The sequence below is a fragment of the Chiloscyllium plagiosum genome, chromosome 37, assembly GCF_004010195.1.
Source record: "Chiloscyllium plagiosum isolate BGI_BamShark_2017 chromosome 37, ASM401019v2, whole genome shotgun sequence".
Lineage (NCBI taxonomy): Eukaryota > Metazoa > Chordata > Chondrichthyes > Orectolobiformes > Hemiscylliidae > Chiloscyllium > Chiloscyllium plagiosum.
The window spans coordinates 30,028,040-30,054,367 of NC_057746.1; the positions used below are offsets into that span (position 1 = coordinate 30,028,040).

At 40.3% G+C, this 26,328-nt stretch overlaps 1 protein-coding gene across 4 annotated transcripts in view; it reads right to left on the reverse strand.

Annotated features, from left to right (window-relative positions):
* Positions 1–935: 935 nt before the first annotated feature.
* The window catches only part of LOC122541434 (butyrophilin subfamily 1 member A1-like), a 33,443-nt gene continuing 8,050 nt past the window's right edge, over positions 936–26,328 (reverse strand). For 2 of the 4 annotated variants that reach the window (XM_043678206.1, XM_043678205.1), the window contains exons 2-9: positions 20,087–20,161; positions 15,792–16,139; positions 14,658–14,942; positions 11,027–11,146; positions 10,870–10,902; positions 8,324–8,350; positions 4,207–4,233; positions 936–1,874 (exon numbers count right to left, since the gene is read on the reverse strand). In XM_043678206.1, coding sequence (XP_043534141.1) covers positions 1,351–1,874; positions 4,207–4,233; positions 8,324–8,350; positions 10,870–10,902; positions 11,027–11,146; positions 14,658–14,942; positions 15,792–16,139; positions 20,087–20,159 — 1,437 coding nt within the window. In that variant the 5' untranslated portion in view covers positions 20,160–20,161 and the 3' untranslated portion in view covers positions 936–1,350. Of the gene's footprint in view, positions 1,875–4,206; positions 4,234–8,323; positions 8,351–10,869; positions 10,903–11,026; positions 11,147–14,657; positions 14,943–15,791; positions 16,140–20,086; positions 20,218–26,328 lie in introns of all 4 variants that reach the window. The other 2 variants (XM_043678204.1, XM_043678203.1) reach the window with 1 other exon arrangement.

A 26,328-nucleotide genomic window follows, 5' to 3' on the forward strand; every position in this document is an offset into this window, starting at 1 on the left:
TTGGAGGAGCCATGAAGTTGAACGTGACAGAGGTTTCAAACCCCAACTGTCAGCGCTCGAGCTGGGAAAATGGGAACTTCTAATTGGGGGAATAGCACGTGTGCGTACTGGGGATAGAAGGAAGGAATTTAATATTTGAAAGGATTATTTGTCTTTGCTACATGTGCATCGGTGTTAAGTTCGTTGGAAAATGCAGTGAAAAATCTGAGATTTAAGATTGTGTTTTAATATAGCTTATGATCAAATCCGAATATCGGAGTCCAAATGTTAGTAAAGCTCAGTTTAATCTGTTGCTTTCACATTCAAAAGTTACAATTTTACACAAAGTACCAAACATGTTTTGGAACACATATAAAAATAACTATAAAACTACCAATGATTGTGAATGCAAAAGAAAATACAAAGAGTTGAAGACATTTTTGCAGGGTTGTAGCTCAGGTTGAGGTTTAGGGTGTAGGTTTGCTCACTGAGCTGTAGGTTTGATATCCAGACTTATCATTACCTGGCTAGGTAACATCATCAGTGGCGACCTCGAAGTGAAGGAAGCTGTTGTCTCCTGCTTTCTATTTATATCTTTCTCCAGGATGGGGTTCTGGGGTTTGTGGTGATGTCATTTCCTGTTTGTTTTCTGAGGGGTTGATAGATGGTATCTAGATCTATGTGCTTGTTTATGGCGTTGCGGTTGGAGTGCCAGTCCTCTAGGAATTCTCTGGCATGTCTTTGCTTAGCCTGTCCCAGGATAGATGTGTTGTCCCAGTCGGTTTGGTGGGTTTTTTCATCTGTGTGTAGGGCCACAAGGGAGAGAGGGTCATGTCTTTTTGTGGCTAGTTGGTGTTCATGTATCCTGGTGGCTAACTTTCTTCCTGTTTGTCCTACGTAGTTTGTGGCAGTACTTGCATGGAATTTTGTAGATGACATTGGTTTTGTTCATGGTTTGTACTGGGTCTTTTAAGTTTGTTAGTTTTTGTTTGAGAGTATTGGTGGGTTTGTGTGCTACTAGGATTCTGAGGGGTTCAATGACTTCATCCTAGTTGAAGACATTGTTTTGCACTAAGCTGCTAATATCATTCAGAGATTCAACTGATAATTATTAGAAAACATTTAACATTCCTTATTAATAGAAATTAAAAGTTGTTTTCTCCCTGTTGCAGTTACTGGTTTTGTTCAATGGTATTCCCAGCCTATTAACAACAATAATTGTCATAATTGCTGAAAATCAGTTTGGATATTTTACATAAAACGTATCTTAGAGTGCAAGGTTGACTTTCATATTTACACAGTTGATAGGATATTTTAGCTAACTATGTTGACCTGGAACCTGTCTTGAAAGCAGAGAGATTTTCAAAAGAACTAATCCTGAACGGACCAGATTCTCAGCCATTTGTTACAGTGTGCTGTACTGACAAAAGGATGAAGTTTCTCTGTGAATTTAAACCCAGTGAAAGAGTAGAGGTGAGACTTGGTGTTTGCACTATAAAATGAAACAATTCCAGAATCATAACTGAGATAAACACCGATCTTCTTGGGAATCTCATAGACTGGGATGTCAAATTTTTCTTCAGAATTTGCTTGAAATTGATTGTCAGCCCTCCCAATTGTCCAGACTTTACCACTTGGTACCAAATGAATGTCTTCCTTCCGTTCCACAGACTCCATGGCTACTCCCACATTCCATTGTCGATTCCCCACAACCTCCACCTCCCAGTAGTGTGAGCCTGATGTGAATTCCTCTGATCCCAGCACAGATTCCCAGCTTAGAAGCCTCTCTTCATTGTCACGGACATTCCTTTCTTTTCGAATCAATCTCACATTTTTCTGATCCTTAGATATTTCAAGCGTTGGGTTTGCAGTTTTTGTATCCAGGGTGACATTGACTGGAAGAAAAATCATAAAGTTTTGAGAGTGATAAAAAACAGTTCGAAGACTAGCTCTAATCAATGTTTGAATGATCAAATGAAAATCACAACTTGGTGAACGACACATTATATACTTTATGACTTTTAACTGAAACATTGAAGCCCGAAAGAACTTTACAAAGAGGAAGCAAAGGTAGAACAACAGTTTTCAATAGGATGCCATTGAGGATATTTTTTAAAGAGTCTGAATGCAGACATTTGACCAAAGAGTTCCAACAAAAAGGACTACAGTGGTTAAAATGCCTATTTATACTTTTCATTGCATGCTAGGAGTATTCTTTAAATAAACACTTTGCTCATTGCTATCTTAAATACCCTCCATGATTCTAGTTATCCAGCCCTCCCCCCACTCCAACCCCTCCCTTACTGGCCCTCCCTGGCTTGCGCTCCTAGCCCTTTCACACATATGTTGGGTCTCTCCACTAATTTGCCAACTTCGTTGCCCCACTCTTTTACCACCCTCCCAGCTCTAATTTGCTTTGTGGCCTTCTTGCTTTCTCCTGATTGCCGAGGAGTGATAGGGTGCTTAATCAGAGGATGGAGTCTTTTGGAGGAGTAATTTGTCTGTAGCTTTTCCAGGGAAAGGGATTGTTCTGTATTATTTTGTCCTTCTGAAGGCAGTAGTTGCTTAGAGTCATAGAGATGTACAGCACAGAATCAGAACTTTTAGTTTAACTCTTCCATGCTGACCAGATATCCTAAATTAATCTAGTCCGATTGCCAGCATTTGGCCCATATCCTTCTCAATCCTTCCTATTCAGAAACCCATCCAGATGCCTTTTAATTGTAATTACAGTTGTAATTGTATCAGCCTCCACCACTTCCTCTGGCAGCTCATTCCACACATACACCACCTTCTGCGTGAAAACGTTGTCCCTTCGGTCCCTTTTAAATCTTTCGCCTCTCACTGTAAACCTATGCCCTCTAGTTTTGGACTTGCCCACCCCAGGGAAAAGATTTATCTACTTACCTATCCATGCCCCTCATGATTTGATAAACCTCTCTAAGGTCTCCCCTCAGCCTCTGATGCTCTAGCAAAAATAGCCCCAGCCTATTCAGCCTCTCCCTATAGTTCAAACCCTCCAACCATGACAACATCCTTGTAAATCTTTTCTGAATGCTTTTATGTTTCACAACATCCTTCCTATAGAAGGGATACCAGAATTGCACACAATGGTCTTATGGTCAGTGTGAAAAGAGAAAGAGACTAATGTTAATTCTGATCTGTTGATAAGACCAGAGTTTGCTTTAATTGATGCAGAACCATATTGGAAAAATATCATTTGGAGTTAACATGGTCAGGATTTGTCATCTATTCTTCACTTCTTTTTGGTGGAACAGAACTTTTTTTACAGCAGGGCCCCCCTTTATTTTAGGAAAGTCACATGTATGTATCATAATGATATTTAAATGACAGAGTTGCATTATCTTACATATTCACTGCTATTTATTCGGTATCAGCATTGGTAATCAGAGCACCTCTTCAATTCAAATTGTCTATTGTTACCATGTTTATGGAGGAAGAGGCAATGATTTCAATGGCATGTAGGTACAATTTTGATAATTTCAATATGCAGCACCCAGATGATGTCACCTATTCAACAAATAGTTCATGAAAATGAAAACAGGTGCTCCCAAAAATCAAAAAGCAATGTTCAAGAAAATTAAACGAGCTGATAGATTTCACAGTCAAAGGCTTCAATAGGAAAGAATTATTTTGAGTCCTGCAGATAAGGCCAACACCGCAGAAAAAGAAACACCGAAGGATTCACATGGGGCAAAGAAGACAAATTTCAGCAGGGCATTGAAGGAGCTGAATGTAGGTTGACTGGGAGATGGAAGAAACTGAAGAATGAATGGAAACTGAAACAGGAAGATGACATGAGTCAGAGGATGAAAGGGATAGAGGCTACTGTTGTGGATGATCTTAAATTACATAAAAATAATAAATTCTGCACAGTTATCAGCTGGTTTTCTCAGTACACACTTTTGGCTTGTTGTGCAGCGAAGCACTTTGCTCTCAATTTGTCATCCAATCCAATTGATCTATGGAAAATTGTGGGCAGTGAGCCTGCAAATTCCTATTATGTATTGCTGGTGTTTAAGACTCTCAGCCAGCAATATGAATCCATAAAAATATCCTGATCTATCCAAACAAGTTGGAGTGAGAGGAGGGGATTGGGGGTCTCTGCAAAGATAATTTCACAACAACGGTGATTATGATCAAGCCATGTGATCAGTTCCAATCCAATTTACAAAAATATTTATTCAAATAACTTGAAGATCTTACCCTTGTACTCAGAAATCTTTGCCCAATCTGAAATCAGAAAAAAACACAGTTAATTTGAGGAAATCAGCATGTAAATAATGCAACTGAAATGAATTCCCTTGCATTTTTAACTGATGGCTTTAAATTGGCTTAAAATTGGGAAATGTAAGTCCAGATATGACTGAGACCCTAGGTAATAAAACATTGTCTGAATGGGCAAGGGAATTTGGAGCATAATCTTTTCACATTGTGTTGATGACTCCTTTCAAGAGTGCTTCAAACTTTCATTGCAATTGGAACAGATGCTTTCACTGACCTATTCCTGTGTGGGCTGAAAAGGAGATAAGACAGGTGCCTGATAACATTAGTCAGAGGTCTTAGAATTTTCTCCTAATGTAGAATCATACATCAAGGTAACAGACCTTGTGGTCCAACCAGTCTATGCTGACCATAATCCCAATCTAAACTTGTCCCACCTGTCCACTCCTGGCCCATACCCCTCCAAACCTTTCCTAATCATGTACTTATTTAAGAGTCTTTTTAAATGTTGTAAGTGTTTCCACCACTTCGTCAGGAAGTTAATTCCAAACTCTGTCTGTAAAAATGTTGTCCCCCATGTTTTTTTCAAATCTCTCTCCTCTCACCTCTCACAAAAAAAAGTGCCCCCTAGTGTTGAAATTTCCCAGACTTTGCTCCCAATTTAAGTGTTAGAGTCACACAGCATGGAAACAGACCTTTCTGTTTACCGCATCTGTCCCGACCAGATATAATAAACTAATCTAGGCCCATTTGCCTGCGTTTGACCCATATCCCTCTAATTCATGTACCCATCGAGATGTCTTTTAAATGTTATAATTGTACTCACATCTACAACTTCCTCTGGCAACTGGTTCCATATACACACACCACCCTCTATGTTAAAAGGTTGTCCTTGTCCCTCAGATCCTCTCTCACCTTAAACCTATGCTCTCTAGTTTTGTACTCTCCTAACCTGGCTATTCACCTTATCCATGCCCTTCATGATTTTATAAAGGCCACCTTTTAGCATCCACACTCCAGGAGAAAAAAAGCCCCAGTCTCTCCACATAGGTCAAATATGATATACCATAGCATCTCAGTCTGCTCAGACCTGGTTATGGGTAAGTGGTTCAGCATCACTTTAACTTTCTGTGACTGAACAATACACAAGGAATTTCAATGCAGTTTCATGCTGGTGAGAATTGATTTTGGCACTGGGGGGAACAGGTCTTTTTTTCTACACACCTCACACAAATGATTTCAAACATGCAGTGTGGATAGTTGTAAAGAAAATTTGAATTAATTACATTAACTGTAAATACATAAAACTGCCTTCAATGCAATTTTAACATTTTCAGAATAAAGACTGAAAAAGGAAGTATTTGAAAGAATATAACAACATCCAAGGAAGCCATTCGGCTGACCATAACTGCCAGCTACCTTGCAGAGATTTAAAATCATACTGCCCAATCTTTTCCAATACAATTATTCTTTCTGAGGTGTACATCCAGTTGTTTTATGGAAGTTACTCCAGAATCAGTTTCCACCAACGTTTCATAAATGTGTTGATCACAATGAATGATATAAAAACAAATTAAAATTTTTTCAACTCCCCTTTGGTTCGTTTGTCAATTGTCTTAAATCTTTCTCCTTTGATGGATATCATTCCAACCAGGAGACACAATTTCTCCTTATAACTCCATCAAAAGGCCTCATCATTTTGAATCTCTGTTAAATCTCTCCTTTAAACTTAATGCTGTATTTGACCATTACATTTTCCACGGAAAGTTATGTCTTGTCTTTAGCAATATCTTTTAAACAACGTAATTAATAACTATAATCAACCTTTCTGGCAAGGAAAAGTAACTTTAGTCTCATTCGTTTATGTTTTGAATTTTGCAGGGAGATTTTAGAAAGTTAATCCTTCAAATTGCTTTCTTTCCAGCCTTTCAATCTCCCTTTTCTAATTGTTCTTCCCCTGCCTTTACTGTATTTGATTTGACATTGAATTTATCTCCTTGAATTTACCCTCTTTAGTGTTTGACTTTGTTTCTCAATCCTTAGATTTCATTGGTTAAGGACATTGTCTGTTTGCTGCACAGTTCACTCAGGTCCCAGGTGCTGTTTGGGTCATTTGGGTTATCTGTTGGCACCTACAGTAACTTTGTGAGCAAAACATAACTGAGCTGAAGGGTTCAGAGTAATTCTATCAATGTTGTACTTCAGCTGGTCACAAAAGCACATCCATTCACATTTTGAAAGAGAGTGCCAATTCAAGACCAGTGAGCAGCTCTTATTCCTGGGCAAGGTGTTGAAGCTAGAGATCCTATAGCATGCACAGATTGACATCTAGTGAGGAAACAGCCAGTAAGTTAACTTGATTTTTCAAATATGCACAGCTCCCTCATTAAATAATAAGCAGCTATTGTTTGGCGACATTATAAATGTGGGTGAAATGAACAACAGGACATCCATTGCCACTCTATTTCACATTCATACATTCCAGACCAACGTGGGCTTCCTGTGGTGCCAACTGGAACCCTCAGGAATGGGAATTTAGTAGAAACTTTAATTAAAGTAATTTATCAATTCTTATGTCTCACAAACTTGATTGAGTTTTTTGATGAAGTAACAAAGAAGATTGATGAGGGCAGAGCAGTAGATGTGATCTATATGGACTTCAGTAAGGTGATCGACAAGGTTACCCATGGGAGACTGATTAGCAAGGTTAGATCTCATGGAATACAGGGAGAACTTGCCATTTGGATGCTGAACTGGCTGAAAGGTAGAAGACAGAGGGTGGTGTTGGAGGATTGTTTTTCAAACTGGAGGCTTGTGACCAGTAGAGTGCCACAAGGATAGTTGCAGGGTCCTGTACTTTTTGTCATTTACATAAATAACTTGGATGCGAGCATAAGAGGTACAGTTAGTAAGCTTACAGATGACACCAAAATTGGAGGTGTAGTGGACAGCGAAGAGGGTTACCTCAGATTACAACAGGACCAGATGGGCCAATGGGTTGAGAAGTGGCAGATGGAGTTTAATTCAGATAAATGTGAGGTGCTGCATTTTGGGAAAGCAAATCTTAGCAGGACTTATACATTTAATGGTAAGGTCCTAGGGAGAGTTGCTAAACAAAGAGACCTAGGAGTGCAGGTTCATAGCTCCTTGAAAATGGAGTCACAGGTACTTAGGACAGTGAAGAAGGCGTTTGGTATGCTTTCCTTTATTGGTCAGAGCATTGAGTACAGGAGTTGGGAGGTCATGTTGCGGCTGTACAGAACATTGGTTAGGCCACTGTTGGAGTATTACATGCAATTCTGGTCTCCTTCCTATCGGAAAAATGTTGTGAAACTTGAAAGGGTTCAGAAAAGATTTACAAAGATGTTGCCAAGGTTGGAGGATTTGAGCTATAAGGACAGGCTGAACAGGCTGGGGCTGTTTTCCCTGGACGGTCGGAGGCTGAGGGGTGACCTTATAGAGGGTTTACAAAATTATGAGGGGCATGGATAGGGTAAATAGGCAAAGTCTTTTCCCTGGGGAGTCCAGAACTAGAGGGCATAGGTTTAGGGTGAGAGGGGAAACATATAAAAGAGACCTACAGGACAACTTTTTCACACAGAGGGTGGTACGTGTATGGAATGAGCTGCCAGAGGATGTGGTGGATGTGGTGGAGGCTGGTATAATTGCAACATTTAAGAGACATTTGGATGGGTATATGAATAGGAAAGGTTTGGAGGGATATGGGCCGGGCACTGGCAAGTGGGACTAGATTGGGTTGGGATATCTGGTCGGCATGGACAGGTTGGACCAAAGGGTCTGTTTCCATACTGTACATCTCTATGACTCTATAACTATGACTCCCGCTGCCAGTGGGCAGCTGATCCGATCCCAATCTGGTCTCTTTGAAGAGAGCTCATGATCAAAATTATAGCAGAGAATTGGCATGACAGCTGTGTTCCTACCCACATTTGATCCAAATGGCAATTTGATTGAAAGTTAATCCCTCTGTTTCTCATCAGATTGCTTTGTAGAAAGGGCATTGCTGATTATGGCTAATGCCACAAATTGCTCAGTGAATTAATATACAGCAGCTGTTTTAGGTGCAAGAGGAACATACCTGATTCAATCAGAGATTTCCACTGGTCTACAAAACAAAAGTAGATAAATAAAATTTATTAATCTGTTTGTCACAAACCTTAAAATATTGACAAGCATTCCCTATTTGATTTGAATATTGAAATTTCAAGGTGTTAGCACTGTTTCAGATTAATCTCTCTCACCTCTTGAACAGCAATTTATGGGCCCTACATCAAAGCCCTGAGTGTACAACCTAACTGAGACTCTCAGTATTGCACTGTCAGAGGTATCATCTTTCAGATGAAATGTGAAACCACAGTCTGCCTCTCAGGTGGATGTAAAAACTCACTTGGCACCATTTTCAAGAAAAGTGGGGGAGTTTTCCTAGTGTCCTTCAACCACCATCACAATAATATTGACTTGTTCATGAATTTCATTACTGTTTGTGAGACATTGCTATGCATAAATTGGTTCCTGTGTTTCCCACATTGCAACAGCTAATCCATTTTATAAACACATCATTTGTAAAGTGCTTCAGAAAATCCTGAAGTCATTAAAGGTACCATACAAAGAAGGGTTGTTCTTTTCTTAATCTTCACAAATCACTATTACTTTATATTTTGAAGCAATTGCTAAACTTATTATGAAACATATTTCTTTCAATTTTATGCCTGTTTTTCTCCCTTTATATGCCAGGAATGTTGATATTATTGGGTAACTATAACAGGGTTTTGATCATCTGGTCATTCGTCATATCTGACCTAAGACAGTAAACATCAGATGGTCATTCAAGCACCAGGAGCATCAGGGTTCAGAGGATAACGTTCAAAATGGGAATCCTGGTTGTTCTTTTTTCCCCTTCCCTGTTGTAATTTCAGCTGATTCTGCACAGATTCAGTGTATAATCAAGACCTTGGTTGCTGGATGGCTTATTACTACATTGCGCAATAGCTGGAATTATTCATTAGCAACAGGAGCCCTGCCACCACCAAGGCTGAAAGCAAGGCAGCAAGACTTTGCAGGCAGTTGTGCCATTGGATGACACCCACCCCTGGAAACTGACAGCTCAATCAGGGCATCAGCACCAGAAGTAGCAGCGTTTGCCTGTACCTAGAAGTTAATGGATTTGCACCTTCACAACCGGAGGAGTGATTGGGTCAAAGCGACACTCCCTGGTTAGAGTTGTGGAATGGTCTTAGGGCAGGCAGTACCAATGCTGCAGTTGCAATAAATCCCAAAGTGAAATCCCTCCATGAACCAAAATTCCCCACAAACAAACCACACCCACACTGAAACAGGCAGTGAGATGGCTAGAAGCTACTTGGCCCTGTCCCCATATAGTATAAGGTAAAAACAATGACTGCAGATGCTAGGGCTTTTGCCCGAAACGTCAATTTTCCTGCTCCTTGTATGCTGCCTGAATTGCTGTGCTTTTCCAGCACCACTCTACTCCCATATATTAGAAGGCCATCCTGCTACTGGTAAAATGCCAGTGGAGACAAGAAAAGGCCGTTAATTATACATTTAAGTCTTATAATCTGGCTTCGGTTAGATCTATTATTATCTAGAACTCCAAGACATTATTCTGATTTGTTGATTACAGAGAATTTCTGCTTTGTCAATACCTGCTACTTTGGTGTTTCGGATGCATACCCCTTTTGCTCGTGCAGCATTACATGGTATACCTGATACTATACCTAGTACATCTTGTTACAATCCCTATTGAATCAATATTCATCAGCCAATTTAATGATGACGGTGGAATGAGCATGAATAACACCGTAATGGCATAGCTTGTGGCTGACAAGAGTTAAATTGCTACTGATAGTTCATACCACCTCATATAGTCCAGTTGATCTGCTATGCTGTCTCTAACCTGTCTCATATAGCATGATGGCACTGCTACACTATAATATGGAAAAGTTATAGGTAGGACCTTTCTTTCTTGAGGAATGGGTGATAGCAATGGTCACTAATGTTATCATGAATGCATAAAAGTTGATGAGGACAGGATTTGAGTTGTTTATTCCCTTGAATTATTCCTTCACCAGCTGACAAGACCCAAGCTGTCTGCTATGTTCATCCAGTGTAGTCAGTGCTATAAATAGTAAGTCAATCTCAGTGCTTCTGTCAATGCTTATTATGAGTACTGTTCCAACATTGCTGATTGTTGATTTGTAAACAGAAAATACAGTAGGCAGTGATCCTCAAGACCGCTAATTCGGCATCAAGCCCAAATGTTGGTAAGAAGGATCAAATGGGTATCTTCACCTTACAGTTAATTATGAAACATTATTTTGGAGAAACTAGTGAAGATAATATTCATCAAAAAGCATACTACAGATAAAAGACTCATCAAAACTGCCAACTTGTGTGAATTATCCTTGTTCTTTTACTAACCTTGATGTTTCTTCATGCTCCCTATTGCGGTTATACAAACAATGGAAGGTTATGAAAAAGATATTGGCTCATTATGTTGAAAATAATACTTAAAGAGTCATTATTCAGGAGCAAAGCTGGATCACTACTACATGGATTGAAACATTCACTATCAGACTGCATATATTTCAAATGTTAAATCCTTACCGTATTGTTTGATAGATTTGTCACATTCAAGTTCTGAAAAAAATCCAATAAATTCAATAATCAGTCAAGCTTTTACTTTCTAACGGAATAAATAGTTCTGTTTTCAGTTTAAATGCTACATCTGTATTCAACGTTCTCACTCAGACTGAGACCATACCTTTGATGCATCTGTGCTTTCTCACAGTCCAGACGATCCCAGTAATTAAAACTATTATGAAAAGACCGAGGATCAGACATAAAAAAACCAACCAGCCTGAAACAGCGGGGAAAAAGTCATCTGCAAAGTAAATGGCAATTAATTAGATCTTATAACTTCAATATATTTCACATTAACCATTCTTTTAAAATGCTTGATGTTACCAAAGTTAAAAATTTATGGTCACTGCTGAATTGTGCTTTCATTGCAACCAAGTGAAGCAGCTTCTCATCAATCATAATTTCTACACAGGCTTCTCAATGAACAGCCAATTCAGTTCCCCATTGTTGGCTTCCTGAAACACACGAATCGGAGTTGCAATGTGCTATTGTGCCCAGACTGTAATTCTAATTCAGAATGCCAAACTCAAGAAAGTCCGGGAATCAAGGACAGGGATATGAAGAGATCCTGATAGAAAAATTATTCACATTAATCTGGGGCTTGGATGAGTTACTCCAGACAGGAATGGTAGCAAATTAATGACAGCTGGGGTTAAAGCAACAGAGGCCTGGTTTGCTCAACTACAGGAGAGTTTCCAACTGTGTTAATCTTGCCAATCTCGAGTACAGGGGTTTTTTAGGCATTGAACCAAGAGCTTGACGCAGAATTAAATTTTAAAATATAACTGTCAGGTTGCCATAAAAACTTATCTTATTAATGACTTCTCATGAAAGAAATGTCACACAAGTTTATAACAGGGCATTAGGAACTTCCAGCCAAGGTCTTTCTTTTACTTTAGTATTTCTTAAATTTATTCAACTTTCCCTCCCATAATTCAATAATTTACAAAATATTTGCATTCTAATTAACAGCTCCAGCTCTCTGAAATTCTTTCCATTTTTATTCACACACTGAAGCCCTGAACCATTCATTCATACCTGAGATCCTGTTTGATTCGCTTGGGAAGTCAGAGGGAAATTTATCCATTTTTATTTTTCTCATTGCCACCAAGAAGCAGAATTGCTGTCGTATGTATGATCAGTTTGTAAGATCTATATCATCTACAGATTGGGCCATGCATTGAGGGGCTTAAAGATCTTTCCTTGTGCATATCTGTATATCCCATATTTCTCTCTATTTTTATTCTTTTTTCATCCTCCACAACAATCTCTAAACACTTTTGTCCTTACTACCTTAATTTTTAGTTTGTTCATAGTATTTATTGTCACTCCTAGCTAATGGTTTTACTTTCCCTCAATTACATCCGTTTAAATCTTCTAGCACTACTTTATTTACTGTGGTAGGTTTCGCTGAAGCCCATAAAGTTTGTGGAGTTTCCACTAGAACTTCTGAAATCATTCCAAAGCACTAAATGCCTGAGACATTTTCTTTTACACTATTTGTCATACATCTTCTGTCCTGATTTTACACTGAAGATAACGTGGTGCTAGATAAGCACAGCCGGTCAGGCAGCATCTGAAGAGCAGGAGAATCAATGTTTCGAGCAGAAGCTCTTCATCAGCTTATGCTCATAATGTCGATTCTCCTACTCCTTAGATGCTGCCTGACCAGCTGTGCTTTGTCGGCACCACACTTTTCAACTCTGATGTCCAACATTTGCAGTCTACACTTTCCCCTTTACAGTGAAGATACCTTACATCCTGTTGTGTGTCACTATTTGTTTGAGATGGACTTCAAACAAATCCAACAACTTAGCAGGGCACCCATAAGGCACAATGGGCTATCAGAAGGAGTAGAGTCATACTCCAACACAATCTGATTCCTCATGGCCTTGCATTACCATTAAGCCAGGAGATCAACCGTGATTCAATGAAGGGTGCCAGTGGGCATGCCTGGAGCAGCAACAGGCACATCTAAAAATAGGTGAAGCTACAAAACAGGGTGACTTGAGCATAAGCAGCAAGCAATAGACAGAGTTAAGCAATCCAAAACCCAAGAGATCAGATCTAACACAAAAACTTGCTGGTGAAATTCAGCAAGACTGGCAGCATCTCTGGGGAGAAAGCAAAATCAACATTTCGAGTCCAGTGGAATCCTGACACATCAGTGACAAAGAGTGATGCACAACTAAACAACTCACTGGAGAAGGAAGCTCCACAAATATCCCCATCTTCAATCCTGGGGGAGCCTTGCACCATGGTGCAAACAATAAGGCTGAAGCATTTGCAGCAATTTTCAGCCAGAATTACAAAGGAGATGATTCATCTTGGTCCCTTCCAAAGATCTCCAGCATCACAGATGCCAATGTTAGTCAATCTGATTCACTTCATGTGATATCAAGAAATGGCTGGAGGCACTGAATACTGCAAAGGTTATGGGCCCTGACAATATTTCAGCAATAGTACTGATTACATTTGGTCTAGAATCTGCTACACCCCAAACCAAGCTATTCCAGAACAGCTACAGCATTGCTGTCTACCCAGCAAGGTTAATGCGTATGTCCTGTACACAAAAAGCAGGACAATTCAAACCCAGCCAATTACTGTCCATCAAACTATCCCCAATAGTCAGTCAAGTGATAGAAGGTGTAAACAAGAATGACATAAATCAGCACTTTCTTGGCAATAACCGGCTCACTAATATCCAGTTTGGGTTCAGCCAGGTCCAACCAAGATCTGATCTCATCCAGATTTGGTTTAAACATGGACAAATGAGCTGAATATAGGAGTGATGTGAGAGTGACCGCTCTTGATATCAAGGCTGCATTTAACCAAGTGTAGCATCAAGGGGTGCTACAAAAATTGGAGTCAACTGGGATCCGGGAAAAACTCTTTACTGGCTGAAGTCATATCTAGCACAAAGGAAGATGATTGTGGCTGCTGGAGATCAGTCATCTCAGCTGCATGACATCTCAGCAGGAGTTCCTCAGTGTACTATCCGCAGCTCAAATACCATCCTCAATTGCTTCATTAATGACCTGCAGGTCAGAAATGAGGATATTCAATGATGATTAAACTGTGTTCAGCAACATTCGCAACACTTCAGACACTGAAATATTACATATCCAAATGCAGCACCATCCAGACTTGGGCTGACAAGTGTCAAGGAACATTCACACCACACAAAAGCAAGGCAAGGCCTATCTCCAACAAAAGAGAATCTGACAATTACCAAATGACATTCAGTCACTCTACTATCACTACCAATAACCTAAGGGTTACTGTTAGCCAAAAGCTAAGCTGGTCATGCACCTTCAAAATCTAGTCACTACCATCCAGAAGGATAAAGGTAAGAGATATATAGGAACACTGCTAGTTGCAAGTTCCGCTCCAAGCTATTCACTATCTGGGAAATATATTGCTGTTTCTTCACTGCTGTAGGGTCAGAATCCCAGAACTCCCTCCCTGACAATATTCTGGGTGCACCTAGACCAAATGAACTGCAGCAATTCAAGGATGCATCTCATCAGTTTTGTACTTCAAAACTATTTGTAAAGCAAGCAATAATATTTCCAATTTCACAGTCACTCTGTTTACACAAATATCTTTTATTAAGATTAATTAATTTGAAAGATCATTCTTAATTCAATATAACAGGATAATACCTTAGTCCTAATTTGACTTATGATGCAATTGGAATTGTAAGTCAATCATTAACCCCTTTAACTGAGTCTATTTTATAATTTACAGACCTGCTATCTGGATAGTTGCTTCTTGTTCTTTTTTCAACAGGTTGTTCTGTATGAGGCACTTGAAGCTGTTTGTCGAATCTTTTGTTACAGTTACACTGCTTTTCACAGTTAGCAATCCTTGAGTGTCCCGGTGGTAATTTATTTCAGACTGTGCTGTTAAATTTTGTCCATCTGCATTAGTCCACATTAGCTTTGGCTTTGGGAACCATCCATTAGATTCACAGATTAGCTGAATTCCTTGTTTATTATTTCCCTCTATCTGGATCCAGTGATTACGCCCCAAACCTAGAAAGAAATAAATGTATTTAAGAACAAAACTGTTTGTTAATAATGTTTAAACACAGAAAATATTCTTTTACTGGACTCAATTTATGATATATCATATCCTTTGGTGGAAAAATATATATATTTTATGTTTGGACAATGGTTCCTTTAAGAATTAAATTTGTCTGAAATATTTCTTGTTAGAAATACCTACTTTCAAGAACTGATCATGTGATTAAGCTGTTTGGGGACAGACAATAGTGAACTCAATAAGTTATGATATGGCTGAGTGGGTTACTGGTTGTGACTCTGTGTCCAAGCAGTTTAGGTTCACATTTAGCTGCAGAGAAGAGTTTTTTCAATCAAAATTCAGGTGAAATGTTGTCTAAAACAGATCTATTACCAATATCACAGGGAGTTGAATTTTGAAATAGCCAAGCTAGCCAGGAAGGAGAGACAGCAAAAGACATCATAGATAAAAGGCTCAAAAGGTAAGGAACATTAGAACTAGACAGTTCTGATCCACAGTGGCTTCACTTAAGATGCTGGTGACGCTTGCATTGCATGGAGAGTTACAGTGTAGGGCATATGGAGGAGATTTGAAGGGAAAATCTTACCAAAAATAAGCAGAAAGCCCGAGAAATCTCATTTTTACACAAGTCTCTGAAACAGTACCCAAGCCAAGTTGTTAATATTCCAATTTTTGATAAGTATCTGACTTTTAATATCTTTAAAACAAAGTGAAGTTATCAGTGATCATGTTCTTTGATTTGCTGTCATAAAGTTTTATTGCAAAACATTTGATCAAAAACCTGTTTTAAAAATATTGTTTTCTTAGTTATTGGTTACTATGAAAATCAGTTCACTCACCTCCCACTTTCAGTTCAACCACAGTCTCTTCAAACTCGGTTTCATCATCAACTGAACATCTGTATTTCCCCTCATCAAACACTCTTGTATTTTTTATTTTAAGAGAAATGTTTCCTTTGGTCAGGTCATTTTTAAACAGTTCAGTTCTTCCTCTGTACTCAGGATCCTGAGTAGCAGCGTCATCTTCTCCATTCCTATACATGTATACAGCTGAACCAAGATCTGCTTTAAGCCATCGCACCACCATGTTGTTGATGGGTAAACTTGGCATAACCTGACATTCCAAAGTAACATCTTCACCCACAATGGCTATAACAGGGTGTGCTGGTCCAGTAACTGTGAATTTACCTGTGGAATTATTCAAGCTTCAGATGTCTTAAATATTAAACTTTAAAAAATGAACTTTACTAAAAGCATCCTTTTGCAAACAATTAATCTGAAGTAAAGATAAATATATTTTTTCTGTTGGAAGAAAATGCTTATTTTATCAATAATTATTCTGCAAAACATGTTATTAATAAATATTACTGTTTTAGAACTAAACATAAAATCTTTAAACTAAATAATTCTCATTTTCTTAATTGTAAATGAGAGAGGAGGGGAAAAGGAAGGGCACCATTATTTGAGTATCACTGAACAATGTTCTAGTCTTGCACACATCAGAGACCAAGTTTGAATTCTCTAATTTAAGAAATGTAACTGCATCCTGAAGCAGTGTCCACATAACTTTGCCCCGCCATATTCCAGTGCAATGTCTGCAGCTCAGATGCCAGTCCCTCAGCTCATAAGAGAAGTTGCTCAAGCTGCAAGTACCTGTACTTGTTACAGAGATGTTGACTCCCTAACAGCACTGTAGATTTACCCACACCTGATGCGCTGAAGTGGATCATCAGGCAGCTCACCATAGCCTTCTCAAGGACAAATAAGAATGAGCAATAAATGCTGGGTTAGCGTATTTCAGCCACATCCTGGGAATGAATCAAGTCAATATCTGCTCCAAATTACTGTGTCCCTGACTGTGTCTCTACATTGTGTAAACTGCAGTTTTCTTGAATATTTCAGTGTTGCAACGGAGAAAATAATACCTGCTTAAGTCTTTGAGATGTTCTTTGTTGCATTCAGTTATTAATTACCAGGAATGAGACAGGACAGAATTAAAGACAAAGCACCGCGTGTAAGTGAAATTAGGAAAGAAGGCAATGGGACAATCGGATCTAAGCATGTTTAAGAAGGACTTTCAGAAGAATATAGCAAATCTGTAAGCATCCAATGTCATTGCTCATAACGAGCAGACAGATACAGTAATCCCAGATCTACTACACTATCGAGCCATGTTTGTCTTAAAGCTGTTTCACACAGTTGAAACTTCTTCAAATAGTGCTGCTCAGAACAACCTCAATTTTCAACACAGCAGTTGCTAAGCCTTGAGGGACTGCTTCTGTTGGTTTATATCAATGTTCCAATTTTTCCTGGGGAGACCAATAAAATATTCCAACTTTTCCAGGTGCCAGATGGTTTATAGAATCCCTACAGTGTGGAAACAGGCCCTTAGGCACAACAAGCCCACACCAACTCTCTGAAAAGTAACCCATTCAGATTTATTCCCCTACCCAATTATGCTTGACTAATGCACCTAACCTGCACATCCCTGAATACTGTAGGCAATTAATGCCAATTCATCTAACCTGCACATCTTTGGATAGTGAGAGGAAACCTGAGCACCTGGAGGAAATCCATGCAGACACAAGAAGAATATGCAAACTCCACACAGTCACCCGCTGGAATTGAACCCGAGTCCCTAGCGCTGTGAGCCACTGCATCGCTCCAGAAGATTCAGCCCAAACCTGTGCGGGTGGAATGGGAATGATAGATTCCCATTCTTTCTTGATGGGACAACTTATGTTTCCCAGCCTCTCCCAGTGAAACAGGGAATGATTCTCAACCTCTCCTGGTGAAACAGGGAATGATTCTCCTGAAGAGACAAGGACTGATTCTGATAGAGCAGGGATTGACTCCCAATCTCGCCCACAGGATCAGGATCTTTCTGTTCCTGTCCTTCTGCTCAGGCTGTTTATATGTGGCTGCTCTAGTTTCACTTGTTGGCAACTTTGGGCAAAGACAATATCACAGCTCTTCAGGGGCTACACTTATAGCTAGGAAAAGTGTCCAGACTCTGGCCTCGTTCTGGGTCCCTCACTCTCCCATGTTCAGCTCACACCCAAACACAATTCTTCCTGGGAACACTCTTGTCTTATTGGAAAACTATTTAATCCGTGCCACTTCAGAAGCACATCAGACTAAATGAAGGACAGCTGTGAACTGTTCTGTACTGCAAAATGTTAAGTATGCCTCTACAATTATCGATGTACATTGATTGAATAAATCAAATTGAATTTGCATTATGGGCACATCATCTTTTTAAGCTCAAATTCCATCACCATGTCTGTAGTTACAGTGAGACAGTGAATAGTTGCCTTGTTTATCATGAAGGTTCTTAATGTACCAACAATCAGACAACATCTATGAGGTTCACAGAGTCTCTCAGACATATATACTTCAGCACAACTTCATTGTGAAGAATGGATCCAGCCACGCTGCCACTGAACACTCTAAGCATTTGGACTTAACTACATCATCTGTCTCTTGCAGAGAGTTCTGTAGGCAAAACACATGAGGCAGTGTGGTCAGCACATATGTTCTAAAGGCCCTGCAGGAAACAGTGATACTGACCCTGTTGGATGTTTCAATGAGCAAACTATCAAAGTCATTTGTCATTGCCAGAACTTTCAAACAAGCAACAAAATGTAACTTGGTTGGTAGTGACATTATTCATGCTTATTCAGACTCTCCATGACACCACCACACACTGTCCTCAAGACAGCTGTGGCAATGAGGAAACAACTCCTTTGGGAATGTGCCATTGTGATGAAGAACCGGAGAGAGATGCAATAGTTCTTGTTAATGTCCATCCACAGCAGCCCCATGATGAATGAATCTATATTCTATACAAACACATACTAAACCAAAGATCAACTACACCTGAAGGACCATTAACTCAGTGACACATGCTCTTTAGTCTGTGAAATCACCACAAAGAGATATTTTAGGGAAAAGGCCACGATTGGAAATGCTGTGTCAAAGGCCAAATGCTTGACAAATGGGATTGTGAAAGCACAGTTGTTGGTGAATTCAGGGATAGAATTTATCTGCTGGCAGAATCAGACAGAGGTCAGGATGTGAAAGGGAGACACGGGTAAAAATGATACAAGGAAGTAGATGGCCTTCTCTGTGATTGATACAGTGAGAGTAGTCCTCAACATAAAGCATAAAACACACTCATTAGCCCTTCGAGCCTGTGGTCTTAATCTCTGTGAATGACCTTTAGCTCAGTACTAGCATAGAACACTGATATCCTCATCCATCTGCCTCACCACTATATCCTCTCCCGAAAGGTGAAGTATGAAATGTTTAAATGGGATAGTTCCTTTAGTCTTATTACTTCACTGCTATCAGAAACTGTACTCCGAACATTTGTAATACTGTCCCTCTAAAAGAAACTTATAATCTAGATTGGTGAGGCCACTTTCGGAATAGTGCGTGCAATTCTGGTCTCCCTGCTATAGAAAGGATGTTGTGAAACTTGAAAGGGTTCAGAAAAGATTTACAAGCATGTTGCCAAATTTGGAGGGTTTTATCTATATGGAGAGGCTCAATAGGCGGGGGCTGTTTTCCCTAGGGCTGAGGGGTGACCTTATACAGGTTTATAAAATCATCAGGGATTAACCAAGATATTTTTCCTGGGGTGGGGGAATCCAGAACTGGAGGGCATAAGTTTAAGGTAAGAGGGGGCAGATTTAAAAAGGACCTAAGAGTCAACTTTTTCACACGGAGGGTGGTGCATGTATGGAATGAGCTGTCCCAGGAAGTAGTGGAGGCTGGTACAATTACAACATTTAAAAAGCATTTGGATGGATTTATGAAAAGGAAGGGTTTAGAGGGATATGGGCCAAATGCTGGTACATGGGACTGGATTAATTTGAGATAACTGGTCAAGATGGACAAGTTGAACTGAAGGATCTGTTTCTGTAGAATACTTTGACTTTGACTGCTGTTGAACCTCCAGTCTCAAACTATTGGAAGCTTTTCCGAAGCAAGTTCACTTATCAAGAAACAGACAAATCTATAATGAGAGCCTGTCACCTTAATATGACAGAGTTCTGCTTTCATAGCAAAATAACAATTCCTTGCATATTTCTATTAATATAATTAAATGAATAAATTGTAATATTTCTTACCATAAATGGGTAACGGAAGCCACAAGAGTAAAAGCGTAATGAGGTCGATTCCTTCCATCAATGCAATAATCATTCCTGATTCACAGAAAATCAATTTAAATCATTTGCTGTATGTTCATTCCCAGGAATGGCTGAAACAAATTAGGCAAGTATTTATTGCTCATTCTTAATTGGCCTTAAACAGACTTCTGTTACTTTTCCAAAGCTTCCCGTGAAATGTTAGACAGATTTAGTTATTTCATCATCAACCAACTTGAATTCAATAATACTGAAAAACATTCTTATTTTCAGGTGAATAGAATTCTGCTTTTACATTCTTGACTCTGTGGAATGTTGGATTTATTTTCTCACACATTAATTTGTTTGTTTTAGACAGCAAGCATACCCTTTTTAATAGAAAATGAAAGTCAACAGTCATATGAAAAGATATACAGTCAACAGGTGACAGTCGAGTCAAGTGATAGGTTTTTAGAAACATCTGAAAGAATTGTACACCGTCAACATGAGGAAGACTTCACTTGACTGAGGCAGAGAATCATAGAATCCATACAGTGTGGAAGAGGCCATTCAGCCCATTGAGTCCACAACAACCCTCCAGAGAGCATCCCACCCAGATCCAGCCTCCTATACTATTCCTTTAATCCCGCATTTACCATGACTAACCCACCTAGCCTGTATATTCCCCATGACTAACCCACCTAGCCTGTATATTCCCCATGACTAACCCACCTAGCCTGTCTCTTCCCCATGACTAACCCACCTAGCCTGTACATTCCCCATGACTAACCCACCTAGCCTGTATATTCCCCATGACTAACCCACCTAGCCTGTACATTTCCCATGACTAACCCACCTAGCCTGTACATTTCCCATGACTAACCCACCTAGCCTGTATATTCCCCATGGCTAACCCACCTAGCCTGTACATTTCCCATGGCTAACCCACCTAGTCTGTACATTTCCCATGACTAACCCACCTAGCCTGTACATTTAGCATGACTAACCCACGTAGCCTGTACATTTCCCATGACTAACCCGCCTAGCCTGTACATTTATCATGACTAAGCCACCTAGCCAGTACATCCCTGAACAATATGGACAATTTAGCATGGTCAATCTTCCTCACTTACACATCTTTGGACTGTGAGAGAAAACCAGAGCATCCCACACAAACCCACACAGATATGGGAGAACATACAAACACCATACACATAGTCACCCAAACCTGGGTCCCCGGTGCTGTGAGGCAGTAGTGCTAACCACTGAGCCACTGTGCTACCCAGAGATGGAAGCTGAGTTAGCCTACCTGAGAATTTTAGAGTAATAGTCAGATTCTGATCTAGAACGACATCCCTTAAGTAAGTTTAAATAGCCTACTTAAAAGGCAACTGTCTGATACTGGCAATTATCGCTCAATGTCCTGAAATACCTTGCCCAAATAAGGCATTAATTACAGAAGCTGGAAGCAAAGCTTGTCAGCTCAAAGTAAGAAAAGGATTTGTAACATACATGGTCAGTAAGGGTGCGGAGTCATTGTGAGGGAGACTTCACCTGAGTGAGGCAGAGACAGATTTAGGAGTTTGGATCAAACCAGGAATTCAGTTCAGAGGGGAGAGAAGCCCTTCAAGTAAAGTTTACTGCAAGAAACAGAGAGTGATGGGGTGAGTTGCTTGAGGGGGAATGTTGGTGAAGGGAAGGGAAGAGATGTTTTTTTCTTCCTTTTCAAAAAGTTGATTGGTTGGTAAGAAACTACTGTTAGGGACTATCTTTAAAATGCAGTAAATTAGAGAAGCGTATTATTTTTAAAGAAGTATACATATACTTAGATTTGACTGAGTAACAAGGGAATAAAGGAAGTCAGGGCCAATGTGTATTCATGAGGCTGATAGCTACATGGATAGCATGTTCAGAGCGTAGTGATTATAACAAGGTCAATCCGCTGCACCTCATCGAATAGGAGTTCCCTGAGTGGTGGTGTTAATCTGTTCCAATCAGGGAGTCCTGGCTGATACTTATAAAGAGGTATGTCAGAGGTTTGGACTCTCCGAGAGCTAACTCTAAATGAGATAGCAATCGAGGCAAGAACTCTCCATGCGTAAAGAAAGGGTGACTAGGCAACAGGATACCAGATTCTGTGGAGTTACTTCCGTGAGAGGTGGTCATATCAAAGCTGAAGGGCTGGGAGTGAGAAAAGGAATCAGGGGCTACCAGTCAATCCCAGCCCATGAAACACAACTGACAGGTAGTGCAGGAATCCCCTGGGCTCCTGCTCACAAATCATTTTCCTATTTTGGAAAGTGATGTGGGCACTGGTTCAGGGAGTGCAGTCAGAGCTATGTTTGTCATACCACCAGTTGCTCAGCTGTATGAGAGGTTAGAAAGAAGAAAGGAAGGGCAAGAGTGAGAAGGGATTATTCAGTAAGGAGAACAAACAGGCTGGAGAAGTGACTCTGGGATGGTGAATTACCTCTGTGATTCCAGGATCAAGGATGTCACAGAGTGGCTGCGGGGGATTCTTCTGAGGGAGAGTAAACAGCCTGTCATCATGGTTCATGTTGGTACCAATGATTTGGGTAGGAAAGGGGATGTCATCCTGACGTCAGAATTTAGGGAACTGGGTGGAATGTTAGCAAGACGGACATCAAATATGTGCTATCTGGATAATTCCCAGTGACACGTGCTAGTGAGTACAGAAGTCAGAAGATAATGCAAATGAATACGCGGCTGGAAGATTGATTCAGATGACGAGCGGGAGGGTTGGGATTGGGGAGGAACAGGAAAGGAAGAAAAGGAAAGCTGGCAGTATCAGTGAATGGGAATTGTAGTGTGTGAAAGGATCTGACCCAGAGCATTCAGATAGAGTCAGTTTCGCTGGAGCTGCAGAATGAAAAGGGGTCAATTACACTGCTGGGTGTAGACTATAGACCATCAATGAGTGGAAAGAATGCAAACAAACAAATCTGCAGACATTAGAGAGTAGTTATAATGAGAGATTATAATTACCCAAACATGACTGAGATACGGAGAGTGTAATGGGCAGCGAGGGACAAGCAGTCCTAGATTGTGTTTGGGGAATTTCCTCCAGCAGTATGTGCAGTCCAACTAGAAATGTAGCAATGCCAGACCTGGCTCTTGGGAATGAAGTAAACAGATAAAATGCTGGTGGGGGCACATTTAGGGGACAGTAACATTAGTATGTTAAGCTCTAGGATGATTGTGAAGAATGACAATGATCACTCCAGAATATGAAAATCAATTGGCTGACTGCAATGGGACAAAGAGAGATCTGGGCTACAGTGGCTGGAATCAAAGTTTGGCAGGAGAACTGTAATTGAGCAACGGGTTACCTTCAAAGGGGAGCATTTGGGTATAGTCATAGGATATTCTATCACAAGGAAAATGTAGAACAAACAAATCCAGCTCTCTCTGGAACAAGAAATAGAAATTAAGAAAAAGAAGAAAATGCGTGCTTTTGCAAGCTGTCAGGCTGAAAACTATGATACAAAAGGAAGACAGAAAATTCAGAGAGGGATGGGAAAAGCCTGTTAGAGAAGCAAAGAGGAATTGTGAGATAGAATGGCAGCCAATATTAAGGAGAATCCCAAAGACTTTTACAGGCACATAAATAGCAAAAAGGTGGTAAAAGGAGTCGGGTCAGTTAGGAATCAAAATGGGATTTATGCATGGAGACAGTGGGCATAATTGATGTATTGACTTTACATTTGAATTCATCAAAGAGATACGTGTACCCAGGCCACAGTGACTGAGGAGGAAACTCTGGAAGTAGAAGGGTTCAAATTTGATGAGTAAGGAGTGTTGGATAGACTGTTGGTGAATAAAGTTGACAAGATACCAAAGCTGATGAGAAGCATCTAAGGATGTTAAAGGAAGTGCGAGTGGAAATTTCATGGTCACTGGTAATCTTTCATTCCTGTCTAGACACAGGAGAGGTCCAGAAGCTAGAGCATTGCAAACTTCAAGCCTTTGTTCCAAAAAGATTGCAAAGATACACTCAGCAATTACAGACCAGCCAGTTAAATCTCAGCAATTACAGACCTGCCAATTAAATCTCAAGGCGGGGAAGCTTCTAGATACAGTCCTTTGGATAGAATAATGGTTCCTTGGGAAAAGGGAGGGTTGTTTGCAAAGATTCAGCAGGGATTTCTAAAGGGAAGCTCCTGTTTAATTGGTTTGCTGGGAACTTTTGAATAGTAGTAGAAAGGTTCGGTCAAGGAAATGTGATGGATGTGGTATATATGGATTTTCAGAAGGCACTTGATACAGTGCCACACAGCAGACTTGTGAGCAGAGTAACAGGTCATGGGCAAGCAATGTGGATCCAAATTTGGCTGAATCATGAGAAACAGAAAGAAATGGTCAAAATAAAGATGTATTTCGGACTGCCGGAATGTTTGGACACAGGGGATGGTTTTGGGACTCTTACTTTCCCTCATTTATATTAATGATCTAGATCATGGTGGGCAGGGGCTGATCCAAAATTTGAAAGAAGAAGTTCAATGCAGAGAAGTGTGAGGTAATGCATTTTGGAAGGAGGCACGGTGGCTCAGTGGTTAGCACTGCTGCCCCAGGGACCCAGGTTCAAGTCCTGCCTTGGGCAACTGTCTGGAGTTTGCACATTCTCCCAGTGTCTGCGTGGGTTTCCTCCAGGTGCTCCGGTTTCCTCCCACAGTCCAAAGATGTGCAGGTTAGGTGAATTGGCCATGCTTAAATTGCCCATGGTGTTCAGTGCATCATTCAGGGGTGAATGTGGGGGAATGGGTCTGGGTGGGTTGCTCTTCAGAGGGTCGGTGTGGACCTGTTGGGCCGAAGAGCCTGTTTTCACACTGTAGGGAATCTAATCTAATCAGATAAATAGTATAAAGGGGGTGCAGGAGCATTGGGATTTGGGTGTCAAAGCGCACAAATTATTGAGAGGATAACAGTGCCCAGATCATTCAAGGTAGCAGAACAGGTAGAGAAAGCAGTTAATTCCAGATTTTTATTGAACTGAATACATAGAGTGACTGAGTTTTCTTAATAGGACCATAGAGTACAAGAGTCACACATTCAACTTCAGCTGGAGTATTTTGTACAGTTTTAGGCATCACACTATCAGAAGGATGTGAACACATTTGAGAGAGTGCATTAGAGATTTACAAGAATAAAGATAGGAGAAAGTGAGGGCTGCAGATGCTGGAGATCAGAGTCAAAAAGTGTGGTGCTGGAAAAGCATAGCCAATCAGGCAGCATCGGAGGAGCAGGAGAGTCGACATTCCAAGCATAAGCTCTGCATCAAGAATTCCTGAAGATGAGCTTATGCTTGAAACATTGACTGTCCTGCTCCTCAGATGCTGCCTGACCGGCTGTGCTTTTCCAGCACCACATTTTTTGACGAAAATCACAAGATAACTGAACAGAATTAGGCAATGTGTACCCTGGATTCTGCTCTGGTGCCTTATCATGGCTGATATGTTTCTCAACCCCATTCTCCTGCCTTTTCCCCAGAACCCTTGATCCTCTTACCAATCAAGAACCTATTTATCTATCTCTGTTAAAGACACTCAAAGACACAGCCTCAGCAGTCTTCTGCAGCAATGAGTTCCACAGATTCACTACACTCTGGCTGAAGTAGTTCCTCCTCATTTCAGTTCTAAAGGGTCATCCGTTCGCTCTGAGGAAGTACCCTTGGGACCCAGTCTCTCTTCAGAGTGGAAATATCTTTTTCTTGTTCACTCTATCCAGGTCTCTCAGATTCCATACCCATCTTTCTAAGCTTCAATCAGATTCCATACCCATCTTTCTAAGCTCCATCAAGCACAGATCCGGAGTTCTCAACAGCTCCTCATATGACAAGCACTTCAAATTCCCAGGATCATCTTGTGAAACTACTCTGAACCCCCTCCAAGGCTGACACATCTTTCCTTAGATATGTGGCCCAAAACTGCTCGCAATATTCCAAATGTAGTCTGACCAGAGCCTTACAGAGCCTTCGCAGTACATCCCTACTCTTGTGTTCTAGTCTTCTTGAAATGAATGCTAACATGGAATTTGCCTTCCTAAATGCCAACTGAACTTGCAGGTTATCCTAAAGAGAATTTTGAATGAGGACTCTTAGGTCTCTGTGCTTTAGATTTCCGAAGACTTTTCCCATTTTTAGGAGATAGTCTATGCCTCTATTCTTCCTGCAAAATGTGCATAACCTCACACTTTCCCATATTGTATTCTATCTGCCACTTCTTTGC